Source organism: Halichoerus grypus, chromosome 5, assembly GCF_964656455.1.
Source record: "Halichoerus grypus chromosome 5, mHalGry1.hap1.1, whole genome shotgun sequence".
Classification (NCBI taxonomy): Eukaryota; Metazoa; Chordata; class Mammalia; order Carnivora; family Phocidae; genus Halichoerus; species Halichoerus grypus.
The window spans coordinates 44,923,842-44,937,696 of NC_135716.1; the positions used below are offsets into that span (position 1 = coordinate 44,923,842).

At 35.9% G+C, this 13,855-nt stretch overlaps 1 protein-coding gene across 2 annotated transcripts in view; it reads right to left on the reverse strand.

Moving 5' to 3' along the window:
• Positions 1-919: 919 nt before the first annotated feature.
• Positions 920-13,855, reverse strand: part of DECR1 (2,4-dienoyl-CoA reductase 1) — a 43,633-nt gene continuing 30,697 nt past the window's right edge. For both annotated transcript variants that reach the window (XM_036105628.2, XM_036105637.2), the window contains 5 exons: positions 8,160-8,259; positions 4,014-4,086; positions 1,683-1,829; positions 1,176-1,238; positions 920-1,073 (listed from right to left, as the gene is read on the reverse strand). In XM_036105628.2, the coding sequence (XP_035961521.1) occupies positions 1,014-1,073; positions 1,176-1,238; positions 1,683-1,829; positions 4,014-4,086; positions 8,160-8,259 (443 nt within the window). In that variant the 3' untranslated portion in view covers positions 920-1,013. The remainder of the gene's footprint in view (positions 1,074-1,175; positions 1,239-1,682; positions 1,830-4,013; positions 4,087-8,159; positions 8,260-13,855) is intronic.

The following is a 13,855-nucleotide window of genomic DNA, read 5'->3' on the forward strand; positions in this document are numbered from 1 at the left end:
ATTCAAAGGAGCTAAGATGGAAGTTGGTCCCCTCTCTTGGTAATTTGAGCAATGGAGACAGTCTAGTGAGCATGTTTATGAGTGATTCCTGTGAAGGCAAAATAGACCTTTTTTTTAATATAAGCTCAAAATTATAGCTATATACATTTGAGACTGTGGGTTTATTATTTGATTCTTGGGATGATAAAATAGTCAAACCAAATATGAAATGAAATGAAATTATACACAAATATATTTTATAAGCTTGTTCATTTTCTCTACCTAGAGAAATCTACTCCTCTTTTAAAGCTGAGATGGAATGAGATCTCCTAAGTGTCATTTTCTCTACACTCTGGAGACTGAATGAATTACTTCCTCCTTCACACTTTTACACTGCTGGAATAGTATTTTTTATCACATTGCATCGCAAATAATTATTTATAGGTCTCTCTATCCTTCTAGATAATGTTTTAAGAAGGCAAAGGCTGTAGATGGTTCATGTTGTATCCTCAGTACCAAATAAAATGCCAGGCTATAAAATAGGCCCCGGCAAAAGTTTCTTTGAATTAATATTGAGCTCTCTAAAGCAGATAATTCACAAGTCCAGTGAAAAGGAAATATAATGGAAAGGCAGAGTCCATTAAATTTACTGTACACCTTCTACTTCTTTTTTTTTTTTAGGCCCCATAACCATAGGCATGGTTTAATACATAACTCAATGCTACTTCCACGATTAAGATTCTCCTGATTTCTCCAGGTTATAATATCTGCTTCTTTCACTGCACTTCCAAGCATTTTACCTCTACCAAAGCCTTCTCTTACTTGCCTTTTTTTAATTCTTAAAAAAAATTTTGAAGGGAAAATATCCCATCCTACGTATCTCTTAATATACAATGTGTAACTACCACTGGCCTGGCACATGATACATACTCAGTCCATGTTTGTTAATTAACAATTTATTAGACTTGAAAATAATTCAAAAGATCATAGATTGTATCATTTCCATTGTAACCAAGATGAAGGCCAGAGCCGTCTTAGGAGCCTTTTGTCTTCCTGATGAGTCCTTCCATTATGTCCCACTGCTCCTTGGTAACCTAACACAAACAGAAAACGGCAATTTTATATGGTTCTTGCATATTTTTAAAGCTTGGTATCTTAGCTGCTAATATTATATTATATTCATAAAATGGTATTACCTTCCTCAGACTGTTGAATTCCCCTGAAATAAATACTTCCTCTCCACCATCAAATCTAATGACCTGAAAAAAAAAAAAAAAAACCTCTGAAACTAACTCCTTTTAAAAAGTTTCTGAACCATTAGCCATTTTCCCATCTTAATTGACTAGAACATCTCCTTGGCACTTTCAATCAAAACCCAAAGTCTGAAAAGAAAAGTCATGATTAAACCTAATCTGATTTACTCATTTTAGAATCCTCTTTCCCCCATCTCCACAATTTCAAATTCTACCCAATATTAAAGATCATCTGGCATGTCTACCAGAGTAATTGGCATTTGATAAAATTAATTTATCAATGAACAAATTCCATAGCCTAAACAATCTATATTAATATTTTTATATTATTTACAGCCTAAAAAATATTTTAAATCATATTTATATTCAATATTGTCAGGAATGGTTCCACAAAATGCCTTCTCACCCCAAATCCACCTCCCCAAAAAGTCAAGAGAAAACAATACTTACTGCCCCATTAATCCAAGAAGCATAATCACTACAAAGGAAAGCAGCAAGATTTGCAAGTTCTTCCACAGTTCCTAGCCGACCACAAGGAATTCTAGCAATCACTTCTTTCTCAAATGTTCCGGTTGGGTCAAGACGACTAAAGGCACCCTTAAAAATTAAGAAAATAGTTAGGTTGCACTAAAAAATTTTAAGAAACAAGTCTGCATAAAATGGAATATTACTATGGCAGCCTGTTCATACCTTAGGCCTTGTAAACAACAGAGAATTTTGCCAAATTCTTCCAGAGTCACTTCAGCTCAAAACAGGTCATTTCACCTAATACTGACCTAAAAAATCACCAGAAAATATAACCTTTTTACCTTCATCTATAAAATGAGATCTGTCTTTAGCTACCTCACAAAATTGTTGTGAGCATTAAATGAGAAAACGTATATGATAGTACTCTGAAATCCGTACATGCTTAGTGTGGGGGATGCAGCCGGTACTAATGTTGTTTGAATAATCACAGAAAAGTGACTCAAGTAGGAAACCTTAGAAGGCAATTCCTTTTCTTCTTTCTTCTCAAAATAATTGGAAAGGAAGAAAACAAGTATGTAGGAATATTAAATTCAAGTAGATCCTTGAGAAAAAAAAAACAAAAAACCCTGTAACTAAATTTGCCAACCAATGTCTGCCTTCTGTTAATGATGTGAAGGTGCAGACCAAGATGAAGTATGCATGTGCACTGATTAAAAAAGAATAATAATAAGAAGAAGATTGAATTTCTCTGTACCAGTGCCTGGAAGTCTAGGTGACAGTTTTCTTCAATAAAACAGGTGAGAGACAGAGCAAGATCTCAGGAGGCTCCTTGTGAGCCCTCCAGCCCTCCTGCCCTCCCTGGGCGGATACAAACTAGCAACCAATCCTGGCTCTGTCGGGATTGCTATGGAGTTTCTACACTTCCGTTTTCTTTTAATCTCTTTAAAGCTACATGCTTGTTACTTGTGTACAACGGATACCTGTACTGCTACACTGTAAACTCCTTGATGGCAAGTACTCTGTAACAAATGCGCCTTCAGTACCTTCCCACATAGCAGTCCCTCAATAAGTATATTTTAAATAAATAAATAAAATGCAGGTGATCTCTCCTGGAGATTGAGGTCCTAAAAAGAAGCTTCTGTGACTCCAGGTTTCTCTTCAGAGAGTACTCAGCACAGGGCTGCCCTGAATCATGTGTTTTAATGTATGCTTTTGAGTTATTTTTCCATTAATTGTATTAGATTCTTTATTATTGGAGTGTCAGACAAGATAATCAAGATTCACTCACTCAAGTAGTTCTTCTTCCCATTTTCCACCCTTTAAACTGCTAAATAAACTAATGCGGCCATGTCCATATAACACCCAGAACTACCTACAATCCAAATGCTCCTCAGCACTATTTTCTAATGTAATACAACTGTAAATATTTATTTACAAATTTATTTATTATTTAAAATTTATTTAAAATAAAATAATAAAATTTATTATTTAAAATTAAGATTTTGTTAGATTAAATATTTATTTATTTATTTATTTATTTATTTATTTATTTATTTATTTATACAACCAGAACAAGTTATCATACTTCACCTAGGCCTTCGGAGCTACAGGTCAGTTGGGATTGTAAATTCTTGCTTTACACAAAAACAAAAAGTAAGAGTGAAGTTATCTGGGGCAATATGAGAGAACACAGAACCTGTGGGCCTTCTGACTATAACAGCACTTGTAATCATTATGAGTTGCAATGAGTATCTGTAAGCATTACTGACTATAGGAGAAAAGCATGCCATCAGAAAGATTTGTAATCAGAGAGACATGGGAGTTAAATGACATGCATAATTGAGTGTTTGCAAGTGAAAGGCACAGACGTGAGTCAAAGAAAATGCTACCTATAGCAAGACCAAGCCTGTATGATAACTTTCTAGAACATCTCTTAAAATAAAAATATCCTTACATTTCTATGAACTAAAAAAGAGACGTCAATCAAAGTAAGAATCCATAAAATATGGTGAGGATTAAGAAATATAGGTTAATAACAGATTACTGAAGCAAATCAGACGAAATACCAAAATGGATGGCACAAAAGATCCCAGAAGATTAAGAGGTTGAAATAGATCTTATCAAGAAGTTACATAGCTGTTGTATTCCTGCCCACCTCCTTACTTATATTGGATAATGGCAAAGCCCTCTACCCTTCCACTAGGGATCCAAACTCAGGCATCTCTGACAAGTCCTGCACACAACAGTCAGAATATTTCTATCAATATTTTATTCCTTAATCATTCAGGAGATAATAGGCAAACTAAAACTTACTTTTGTTTTTATAGGCCCTGGTTGAATCACATTAAATCGCAGTCCATATCTACCCCATTCAGCTGCAAGAGACCTAAAAATTAAAATAAACACCACTATTTTAATATTCTAAAATATTATACTGTATGTCAAAAATACTAATAATCCAGACTCACTGCATGCTTACTATATGCCAGAGACTACAACCCCAACAAGTAGGTACTATTATCATTCCTCATGTTACAGACAAGGAAATTGAGGCACAGAGAGATTAAATCACTTACTCTGAGTCATCTGGCTACTGACAAACCTCAAGTGGTCTAGTTCCAGAGTTTGTGCCTTCAACCACTCTGCTGTAATATCTACCATTTGCATCTTAGTGTCCTTAATCACAATGCTATACTACCTACCACTTACATTTTAGAACTAAGTCTAATATCAAAATACATTTTTAGAATAAGTATCATAATTTAGCATAACGAGGTGAGAGAATCATGCCCCTCCCCCACATTTTCTGGAGTTCAGTGCAACATGTACTACTTATATATAGTACATTGGATTACAATGTTTGCAACATCATGAGTACTTTTAAGTAAGAGATGGATTACATAGATATAAAATATTAACCACATCCATGTTTAACAAGGCTTTAATACAATTGCTGCACTGCACTCAAAGGGAAATAGGAATCTAACAAAATCTTACTAAATGTCATGAAGCAAAATACAACAATAATAGCAAACATGGAAACTTGAAGCAATCTGTTTTAAAAGCCTACTTGATAGACAGGTCTAACTTTTATTATCTAAACTCGTTTTAGGACTTTATACTCATATGTATATCTGTGTGTATATATACTGAATCTAGTTTTAAAAAATGACTTAAGGTAACAACTTTTAAAAAACACATATAACGCAAATGAGGAAGATAAAATCGTTTAAAGGAAAGAGAGGACACAGACAAAAGAAGGAAGCAGGAAAGGAGAAAGGAATTGAAAAATGGATAAGGAAAGATAAAGGAGCCAAGAATGGAGCTAATAACTAAATGTTTTGTGGCATTCTATACAATCACAATAGGTGGGTCACAAATTTGCATCCATTCTTTCCAAGATGCAATGCAAAAAAGGTAAGCCCTAATCAGTTACACACTTTGCAGTGCCCGTAAGGGAAAGGCAAGGTAATTTCTCAGGAAAAGCACAATTGTTCCTGATAAAAAAAATCAGAAAAATATTTCTTTCAATAAGACTTCTAAAATGAAAATTGTATAATACAATAAGACAATACTGTATCCTTGCAATAGATACAAAGAGATAAGTCTTATGAAACTGTAAGATATCAATTAATATAGTCTGACAAGATCACTTCAAAAACTCATTCTATAGGATAGGGGGCAAGTGCTCCAAGTACAGTCTGTTAATCTATCTTAATCCATGGATGCATTTGAGAGAATGGGTGGACTGCATCTCTTTCAGGCAAATCATACATAAAAATTGCTTCTGAGTGATGCTTTTGACAGAATTCATGACTATACCTCCCCTTGGCACGTACTTGCAGTGCACCTGCTCCAAACTGCTAGGGAAGCAGCAACTTCGGGTCTTAACAGAATTACAAGCTGAGCACAGTTTATGGTATCCTGTGAAAAACTGAGCAACCTATTAGGGAAACCTGCCTAGAGGAAAAGCCATCCTATCTCTGCTCAGAGGTGCAACAGATACACTTTTTCCAGTCCTAGCTCTCATTAAATTAGCTTATATTCTGAAGAACTACCATAACATGATAAGAAATCCACCTCATTAGCTTGTTTTGCATGTTGAGATGCAAAGCACAATATACCCAATATATGTTAGCCATTATGTTGTTAAATCAACAGATGCTTATTGTGTATTTACTATGTGTTAACATTTTGTAAGTGTTATTTACCCTCTAAGGAAGGCAGTCTCTGCCTCTCAAGACAGCAGTCCTTCTCTCTCAAGGGAGGTTAGCTTAGTTGTATAATAAACTAGTTACTCTGCTGGGAATTGTGTAATGTGCACCATGACTGCTTACAAAAAAGTACCTAAGTCTAGTGAGAGTAAGAGGGAAGGCTTGCTGGAGGAAGTGATATTTGAGTTGACACTTGAAGAAGGATTAGGAGTTTATTGTGGGAAGCAAGGGGGAGGAAAAGAGGATGGGAGATAATAGGGTGTAGGATGGAGAAAAAAGACAGCCCAGGTAAATGGGCCAGTATGAGTAAAGGACAAAGGTACAAACAACATGCAGTATTTGGTGACCTACAAGGCCTCATCCAGTATGACTGTGTCCTATAAAGTATGAGAAGAGGACTGACAGGAACTCAGGCTGGAAAGGAAGTAAACATTTACCAAGTATCTACTCCATGCAATATGCTATGCAATAAAACAAAACAAAACAAAAAACAAGCAGCACAGAATCACAGTTCTTAAAGGACATGACACTGAAACCTCTAACAAGATCAAAGGTCCCAACAAGACAAATACTGATACTGTACAAATGATGCCAAAATAGTCAAGTTCTAATTCCTTATTTCCAATGCCACCTGACATTAAAAAAGTAATTACCTCTATTTACACTAAGATTCCACTTCTAAGTATAGTAATATGTCTTTTTATCTCAAACAAATGTGTATTACTGATTTCAATGTTGAAAAATACTTTGGGACTACTGGAAGAAAAGAACAGTGATGTTTTGGCAAACACTGAGCACCAGCCATGCACCAGGTCCTGCTGAGAAATAAGTATACTGAGATGAATAAGGTATGGTCCCTCCCTCACAGAACTCACATCCCAGTGGGGAGGCCACATAGCTTTAACAATATGTTTGAAAGCAGCCTTGCATGTCCTTCTCTGTGTCCTTACCATATTGGTACATGACCTTCATTTTAGAATCTATAACTAGATTTTTAGAATTTTAGAATCTATTTTAGAATCTATAAATCTATGGATAGCATTTATTTATTAGTGTGTTAGTCTTCTCACTAGATTGGAATAAACAAAGTTTTAAGGGTGCACAGAGTAGAGAATAATTAATTCTGTTTTAAAGCAATGAGAGAAAACCTCCTAGAGGAGGTGATATGATGACAGCCTTGAAAGCAGGGAAAATATCACAGCAAATTCCAACAGCAGCATAGCCCAGACATAGAGAGATGAAAACGCATGGCATATTTAAGGAAATACAGAGCAGTTGAATAGAGATTAAAACACAAGAAGAACAGTATAATGCTATCCCCTCAGGGGAGGATGAGAACTATTCTACTTCTATCAATATCCTATCCCTGGACTTAGCGCAGTGCCAGGCACACAAAAGGAACACAATACACATTCATCCAATTAATCAATGAATAAACAAAGGCCAGGGACAAGTTTATTTAGAATACCATACTAAGGTTTGGCTTTTATTCCAAAGAATAATGAAAAAATGATCTAAGATTTTAGCTAGGGAGTATCATAAGCAGACATATTTTTAGAAAGATGATTCTGGTGGGAAGATGAATAAAAAATAAAGAAGGAAGAGACTGGTAGCAGAGAAACACATTATAGGGTTATTACAGTAAGCCATGATGAGAACCTACATTATAACAAAGACAGTAGAAAAGGCCAATGGGGAATAGATTCGAAAAGCAATCATATGCTGCTGAGAAAAGGCCATAAGATCTGGCAAGTGGTCACTGGTTTATGTTAGTCCTATTAATCTTGCACAGCAGGTACAATATAAGGATGAAGGTGTGTTTAACAGAAATCAGAAACAGCACCAATAAAGATATATGGGAGAGCAAAAAGGCTATAGTCCTGTGCTATCTCATATGGCAGCTACTAGCTACATTTGGCTATCTAATCTCAATTTTAAAGTAATTAAAATTAAATACAATTTAGTTTCTCAGTGACAGTAGCCACAATTCAAGGGTTTTGTATGTGGCTACTGGATAGGGCAGATTTATAAAACATTTCCATCACTGCAGAAAGTTCTATCAGACAATGCTGATATAGACAAATAAGACCTACCCAAGAGCTAGAACGTCTGTTTCTAAGTGAATCCAAGTTAATCTTTGTTTTACTTTTCTCTGGATGGAGACTAGAAAGGAGAAATTAAGCTCCATGAACTACCAAAGTACATTATCTATCTCCGGTGCTGGGATTATCAGAGTAGTACTCACTTGCTCATGGCTTCCACTCCTGCTTTTGCAGAAGCACTTGGTACTACAAAACCTGACCCACTTTCAGCATAGATGGTTGTAATAGCAAGAAATGCTGCTCCTGAAATTCGAAAAGGATATAGTAATTAACAATACAGCTAAGTCAATTCACATCAGGAAAATATGATTTACAAGAATGGGATCTGATTCAAGAGGATTTAACAAAAATGTAGCATTTTTTAAACTTCAGTAGCCCTAAATTAATGAGAGAGTAATCTAATAAAATTGCTAATCTTGCTGTCATTCAAGATGGCCCAGTCTGTGCTTACCTGAAATCCTATGGCAGGTGAGTCAAGACAGTGACCCAAAACTCAGAGGCGTGGCCCTATAACCCCCTGCATAATCAGCTGGATTGGATTTCCATGAACTAAGCACCCACTTAAATAAGAATAAATCAGGGATGCCTGGGTGGCTCAGTCGGTTAAGCATCTGCCTTCAGCTCAGGTCATGATCCCAGGGTCCTGGGATGGAGCCCCACATTGGGCTTCCCTGCTCAATGGAGAGCCTGCTTCTCCCTCTCCCTCTGTTGCTCCCCCTGCTTGTGCTCTCTCTCTCTCTCTCTCCGACAAATAAATAAATAAATAAAATCTTAAAAATAAGAATAAATCAGAATCAAAACTATATTAGCAGGGACTTGACTTCCAGCCATGATGGACTTGCCCTCCCCCTGTAAACAGCAAGAAAACTGTATAAAATATATAATTATATGATACAACTATTTTTAGATACTGTACAGCAAGCAGGGAAAGACAATGATCCCTGGGAGAGAAGAAAAATGAAATGAGCCCTAAGGTCACCCCAGATTTTTGCCTAAAGGTACTATACATATACTATATACTATATAGTATACTATGGTGTAAACTACAAATATACACATACTGTATATATTTGTATATACATACACATACTGTACACTATATAGACTGTGAGATAAGGAGGGGAAATACAAGCAAAACATAGCACTCTCACTGAGTTGAGGAGATGGAGATCAGAGTTTGGGGAGACTGAGCAAGTTGGAATTTGTGAGGAGAGTTCCCCCAGGGAGGGAAGTATGCAGAGATAGAGCTCCATAAATCTGCAGAGTATCTCCTCGAGTCTTTGGCCAAATATCAAGCTATACATGTTTAGGGGGAGATTTCATTAGACCAGGCAAAGAACCGCCAGGGAGCTGTAAGCTGAACAATTCCCAGAGCTCACATAGGCTGGGAGATGAGTGAGTTCTAGGCAGCTTCACTGAACATCCAGGACTTTCAGTGGAGAATTCAGAAAGGCCAGGCCTTATTAGGAGAGTTAAACTGGGTGGCTCAGTTGTTAAGTGTCTGCCTTCGGCTCAGGTCATGATCCCAGGGTCCTGGGATCGAGCCCCACATTGGGCTCCCTGCTCAGCAGGAAGCCTGCTTCTCCCTCTCCCACTCCCCCTGCTTGTGTTCCCTCTCTTGCTGTGTCTCTCTCTGTCAAATAAATAAATAAAATCTTTAAAAAAAAAGAGAGAGTTAAATTAGCTCAAAAGTAAAGGCTACTCTAGATGTACCCAAATAAAGCTTAAAAATGAACACTGAAATGATGGAGCTGATCCACAAGTAACTTAACTATATGCTAAAATAAAATTCAAAACACTTCAAAGGAAAATTTTAATACACATACAACACTCAACAGCATAACATTCATAGCTCACAATCAAAACTTGCTACACAAAAAAGACACAGAAGTATAACTGGGAGAAAAATCAGTTAATAGAAAGAGCCTCAGAAATAACAGAAAAGATGGAATTAGCAGACAAAGACCTTTAAAATGATACTGTAAATATTCTAAAAGATTTCAAGGAAAATGAGTGTAATAAGTAAAATGCAAAATGCAAAAATAAAACCAAATAGAAGTTCTAAAGCAAAAAAATACAATATCTAAAGTGAAAAATTAAAGCATGGGCTTAGTTGTAGAAGAAAAGATCCATGCTCTTGAAGACAAGGCAACACCTATCATTCAAAATGGAGGATCAGTGGAAGGAAAATAGTTGGGAAGGGAAAAAACCAACCAGAGCTTCAGTGAGTTGTAGAACAGTATCTAGCATGCTAACAAGTGTACAATTGGTGTCCCAGAAGGAAGGGGCAGAAAAATCACTTGGAGAAACAAGGTCTGAAAATTTTCCATATTTGGCAAAAACTATAATCCAGGGCACTAAACAAATCCTAGGCAGGATAAATACAAAGAAAACCATACCAGGGCATATTATAATCAGTCACTCAAAACCAGTGATAAAGAGAGTATTTCTTTTTTTCAACATGTTATTTTAAATAATCTCTACACCCAACGTGGGGCTTGAACTTACAAGCCTGAGATCAAGAGTCACCTGCTCCACCAACTGAGCCAGCCAGGTACCTGAAAGAGAAAATCTTAATAGCAATCAGAGGAAACAGAAAACAACATAAATAAGGGAACAGATAATAAAAATATTCACTGACATCATCAGAAACAATGTTAGCTAGAGAAGAAGAGAATGATAACTTGAAGGTGCTGAAAAAGAAAAACAAAACAAAACAAAAAACCTGTTAACCCTGAATTCAGTACACAGCAAAAAGAGCCTCAAAAATAAAAGCGATATTTTCTGACAAACAAAGGCTGCAAGAATTCAACACCAGCAGATGTGCACTACAAGAAATACTGAAAAAAGTTCTTTAGGTGAAATAAAAATGATACTAAATAGAAACTCAAATCTTCAGATGAAATGATGCCTGTCAGAAACAGTAAATATGTCAGTAAACATTTACATTTTTGGTTTTCCAAATTGCTTTTGAAAATAACTGACTGTATAAAGCTATATTAAAAAGTGACACCAAACTTACAGTAATCAACAGTGCTTGGGACATAATAGGTTCTCAATAAATTGAATGAATGAATGAAAGTTTAAAATAATAATCTTTAGCTGCTAAGAAATCAGTGATTTTCTATTTCTTAATTAGGCTCAACACTAGAAAATATTGCAAGTTTAATATTTGCAAAAGGATGAAACTATATATATTTTATAAAGCAGTACATACTTTAAGAAATTTAAAGGACTACAAGTTTGAAAGATAATAAAAATAATTTGAAGAATATTCAGATACATTTTATTCCTCCTCCAAAAATATTTAGTTTCTCTTCCCTCTGCATTTTCCAAAATAGTAACAAAACTCTGCACATCCTGGACAACATGAGGGGTGAAAAGTGGGGCAGGAGTGCCATTTTGAGGGTATGAGAAATAAGAATGGTTAATCATTATGGTAACTCCTTTTTATATCAAACTCTGCTTCTTTCAGAGCTCTGAAAATTACTTTGCTTCCAAAATCACTCTGTGGAAAAGGGGGGATGTAGAACAATCATGTACACAATTACAGAACATTGACAACAGATGCTATAACTGCATCACTCTTACAGCAAAATCATAAAAACTACTTAAAAAAGTGATAATTACTTATATAAAGCAAATGCTGCAGTAGAAAGTGCTCTAACTTCTGATTCAGATTTAACAAATGTTTATTCAGGTGTGAAAGAGGAAGAATTAAACCATTTTATATAATTCAGACACTGAAGATGAAAGATACTGTTCTCTTCTTTCTCCCTTTAGGTTTTATTTTCTCAGCCTAGAAGATCTGGGTCGCCCACTGCTTAGAATGAGACAGCGCTGCCTCTGAGTGTAAGAAGGAGGTAAAATTTTGAAACTGTACTATCCCAATTGGGTTAAAGCTGCAGAGTAGAACAACACAGCTGGACTTTAAAGAATGAACAGTGGTAGAGTGCCTGGGTGTCTCAGTCGGTTAAGTGTCCAACTCTTGATTTTGGCTCAGGTCATGATCTCAGAGTCCTGGGATAGAGCCCCACGTCAGGCTCTGGACTCAGCGTGGAGTCCGCTTGAGGATTTCTCTCTGTTTCCTTCTGCCCCTGCCCCACTCACACACACTCTCTAAAATAAATGAATAAATCTTAAAAAAAAAAAAAATGAATGAAAAGTGGTGCTAAAAGCTCAAAAATAAAGAATTCTCAGATTCCCATTGAGAATTATTAGTCATATTAGTCAATTAGACAATTAGTCAATTAGTCATTGATATATTTTTCTTTTTGAAGAAAGGCCAATTCTTTAATTTTTTTATGTTTTTATTTTTTTCTTTTTTTAAAGATTTTATTTATTTATTTATTTATTTATTTATTTGTCAGAGAGAGAAAGAGTACAAGCAGGGGGTGCGGCAGGCAGAGGGAGAAGCAGTCTCCTCGCTTAGCAAGAAGCCTGATGCAGGATTTGATCCCAAGACCCCAGGATCATGACCTGAGCCAAAGGTAGATGCTTAACTGACTGAGCCACCCAGGTATCCCAAGGCCAATTCTTTAAATTAGAATAACTTCCTATAGAAGAGGTTTGGAAATGCCAAATTTCTAACATCCCAGTGCAGACAAGCAGAAATGAATCTGTTATTTATTGAGGTCAAGTAAATGGAGAAAGGGAGCAATAGCCTGTCTTTTTTTTTTTTTTTTTTTTTTTTTGTAGAAAATGGTTTATCAATTCCATTTTTTTGTATAAAACACACAGGAGAAACCTAGCCAGTCAACACACAAGTGCTGCCACATGGAAAGGTACTTTATCAAACTTTGAGCCTAAGAACATACAAATGTCTCTTATCGCATCTACAGGAACTATCTATGCTTTTCCATCCGCCTCTTTTTAAAATTCCACATATCCCCATTATTTCTTCTGTCCCAGGTATAGTACAATGACGGGGAGGAAGAGGGTTAGTTAAAACAATGCTCTAATGGTTTTCTGCTGTCCCTTCTTTCCAATCAGAGACTTGTGGATGTGCGGGATCACACCACCCCCAGTGATGGTAGCCTTAATAAGAGAATCCAGCTCTTCATCACCACATATTTCAAGCTTCAAGTGGCTTCATTACTTAAAAACGGTAAAAAATAATAACAAAGAAACACTAAAAATCACAGTCTAGAGACAGCTGGCTGGCTCAGTCAGTGGAGCATGTAACTCTTGATCTCTGGGTTATAAGTTCGAGCACCACATTAGATGTAGAGATTACTTAAAAATAAAATCTTTAAAAAAAAATCACATTGTCTATTAAAAATAATAAAATGCAAGATTATGTCCAATTTCAAAAGACTCAAAAGTTCTAATATCTAGTTTCAATCCAAGTTATGAAAATTAAAATAATAAACAATTTTAGTTCCCATAACCAACAGAGGTAAAATAGTATAAAGATATCTGGGCCTGAATATTGATTCTACTATTTACTAGTTGTATAGCTGTGTGACCTTGACCAAGTCACTTCCCTGCTCTGGGCTGAGGATTTAACATCTGTAAAATAGGAAAATAGGGAGTGTCCAGCAAAAGTCATTCAATTTTACGGATTACTCATTAATTAATTGTTGCTGTTGATTCTACCTATTCTTCTTTTACCCTCCTGAAAAAAGCACCATTTTGAAACCGATTAATATCCAGCTTTTTAACTACTACCTGTAACTTCAACTGATGTTTGTCTTCCCAGTTACTCTGCCAGTTGTGCTGAAATTTGACTCCTGGCCTTAAACCTACACAAGCATCTGTAGCCACATCTCAAACCCAACTTCTGTCATCATCCTGATAGAATTCAACAACCAGGTGGACAAGATTAGAAATCTCACAG